Below are 2913 nucleotides of genomic sequence, written 5' to 3'. Positions count from 1 at the left end.
TCTCCCTCCCTCTCCCTCTCTCTCTATCTCCCTCTCCCCCCCCTCTCTCTCTCTCTCTCACACACACACACACACACACCAACTCTCCATGGCAAGATTGACCTGTGTGCACCAACCCTGGCTTTGAGGGTCCTTCTCTTTCCAGCAACTTCAGCAGTCCCTCCCTGGCCCCCCTCCTCAGAAGGGCTGCCTCTCTGTCTGGGGAACTGGCCCTATGAGGATGCTGGTGAGAGCGAGAGACGCAGCCAGCCCAGCCAGCATTAAATTGACAATATCCACAAACGATAAATCTCCTTAGAGGAGATCTGTAACTAGAGACATGAAGAAATGCAGGTCTTCTGTGAAGTCTTTTTTTTTTGGGGGGGGGGTGGGGGGGTGGGAATGAAAGGCCTCTGACTTGCTTTAAAGAAATCTAAATAGATAGATCTGTAGAATATGAAGTGCTTGAACCACAGTTCTGTTAGGAGTTCTCACAATGGAATTTAAAGCCTGGCTGAGGAAACGCAGGTTTTTTCCAAGTCACAGCCGCGATTTCGGTGGGTTACCTTGCCAGCCGAAAACTTAAACTTTTCTTACAGTTTTGAACCTGCATTTTTATCTGGGCATATTTCTATCTTTATTTATTCTCCCAACTTGTGGCAAAGCCAGCTGAAAACTCCGTGTTTGGCTGATAGAACGTTGCTGCCCCCTAGTGGCCAGGAAAAGCATGGGACATTCCATGCTGAAAAGCAGCATAGCAGTCCAGGGTTAATTCTGCAATTAGAAATTGGCCTTTTGCAGGAGTCTAGCGCTGCTTTTTCAGTTGTCTCGGACCGCTGCCGTGCATGAAAAAGTCACGAAGTTGTGGAGTTAAACAGCGACACATTCTGTGCGGTCTGACAAGTCCCATCTTCCAAGCACCCCTTCTTTTCCACGTGCTGGCTTTTTGGGGTATGTCAGCATCTGCTGAATGCGAAACGATACTTTATAGTTTTTGGAAAAAAAGAAAATTGGGGATGGAAAAAAAAGAGAGAGGAAAATCTTAAAAATTGGCAGAGGGACATCAGACTTATCCAAAAGAGAAGCAACTTAGAACTAAGGAGAAATTTCCTGACAGTGAGGAAAATTAACCAGAGGAACGGCTTCCCTTCAGAAATTGTGGGTGCTCCCCCACTGGAGGCTTTTAAGAAGAGACTGGACAGTCACTTGTCTGAAATGGCATAGGGCAGGGGTCTTCAAACTGCCGGCCCGTGGGCGGATGCGTCATGCGGAAGCTGGGCCCACCTCAGCTCCAGCAAGGGGAAAAAAAGGTGTGATACGTCGCGACACGTCACATGACGCAGCAAGTTTGACACCCCTGGTAAATGGTTTCCTGTTTGAGCAGGGGGCTGGACTAGAAGACCTCAAAGGTCCCTTCCATCTCTTGCTATTCTGTATTTGTTGCTCATTTGTTAGCGGGATCCTTTTAAAAATCTCATCTTCTGCACCTAATGAGACCAAGCGTGCTAAAGTCACGTTGCCATGAAAATAAAGACCGCTTTATTTTAGCAATTTCTAACCATTTTATTTGAACAATGTTAGCAAAAGATCCGATATTTAATGTTTCAGCATTGCTTGCCTGGCTCAGAGGCCAAAACGGCCAGCTCAGCCTGCTTCTGCCTTGTCCGCCCTCAGAAAAATGGCATCTCCACAGAACAGGATCCTTTTGTTTCCATTCAGCCTTTGTGGCTTCCAGGGTTGTGGAAACCCCTGATAGGCGCCAATCTCTTTTGAAGAGGAAATCAAGGTTTCCGCTTTACCCAAAGCCCCTTTGACTCAGGGTTACCCCCCATTTCCATGCTTTGGAGCCTTCTCTGGGTCGTTCCAACGTAGGACATCTCCTTGGGCCGTCGTCAGAAGCAGCAGGGTCTGTCGGAGGTGGAGAATCTGATCGAGGCTCCAGGGGATTCCTGCCTCAAGGTTTCAGCGGCTTGCTAGCCATGAAATCCAGTCCTGTCTCTGGGCCCTAGGGAGAAAAACAAAACAAAACAAAAAATAAAAAAAATAAAACAGTCAGACAGCTCAAAGGAGAGTCCCTCAGTGAGGAGGACACAAGCTCCCTGGCTTGCCTACTTTACTCTGCTACCAGGTGGGGATGGGAAGGAAGAGGAGCAGAGGGCTGCCTCTGCAGGGAGGGCACCAACTTGACTTCTGGAGGGCATGGGGCGTTGGTGGTGTCACCTCAGCAACAGCTGGATTGGAGCCGGATGGCCGTCCGTTTCCTTCGTTTTGCTTTTGCTTCCATGCGCGATCTACACCCCTGGGATTTCCCGGTGGTGCCACATCCAGCCCAAACCAGGTCTGAGCCACTTACCTTTTGGGAGAGCTTCCGAGGTTGGTTAAGCACTTCCACCACCACGTGTGACACCGATGGTTAAGTTGCTCCAGAAGGATCACCTCCGTCTGTCGGAGGGAGTGGCAGCCTGGACCAGGGGTAGGCAACCTTGGCTCTTTTATGACTCGTGGACTTCCAGAATTCCCTGAGCCAGCATGGGGGAACTATGGCCCCTTCATGACTCGTGGACTTCAACTCCAGAATTCCTGAGCCAGCATGGTGGAATTATGGCCCCCTCATGACTTGTGGACTTCAACTCCCAGAATTCCTGAGCCAGCATGGGGGAATTATGGCCCCTTCATGACTTGTGGACTTCAACTCCCAGAATTCCTGTGCCAGCATGGGGAAAACTATGGCCCCCTCATGACTTGTGGACTTCAACTCCCAGAATTCCTCAGCCAGCAGGGCTAAGCATGGAAACCTCTCCCTTTCCCCTCAACATGGCTGGCTCAGGAATTCTGGGAGTTGAAGTCCACGAGTCATAAAAGAGCCAAGGTGGCCTACCCCTGGCCTGGAGTCTTAGGTGGCCAAGGGTGTCTTACATCACGGATCTCTCTCGT

General features: G+C 49.9%; 1 protein-coding gene across 1 annotated transcript in view; it reads right to left on the bottom strand.

Moving 5' to 3' along the window:
• Nucleotides 1-1897: 1897 nt before the first annotated feature.
• Nucleotides 1898-2913, bottom strand: part of LOC107299147 (rho guanine nucleotide exchange factor 19) — a 2387-nt gene continuing 1371 nt past the window's right edge. The window contains exon 3 of the mRNA XM_015828515.1: nucleotides 1898-1984. Within this exon, the coding sequence (XP_015684001.1) occupies nucleotides 1942-1984 (43 nt within the window). The 3' untranslated portion in view covers nucleotides 1898-1941. The remainder of the gene's footprint in view (nucleotides 1985-2913) is intronic.

The sequence above is a fragment of the Protobothrops mucrosquamatus genome, unplaced genomic scaffold (assembly GCF_001527695.2).
Source record: "Protobothrops mucrosquamatus isolate PMUCROS unplaced genomic scaffold, P.Mucros_1.0 scaffold4598, whole genome shotgun sequence".
Lineage (NCBI taxonomy): Eukaryota > Metazoa > Chordata > Lepidosauria > Squamata > Viperidae > Protobothrops > Protobothrops mucrosquamatus.
The sequence above is the reverse complement of the archived record's forward strand: the minus strand, read 5'-3'. Positions and strand labels throughout refer to the sequence as shown.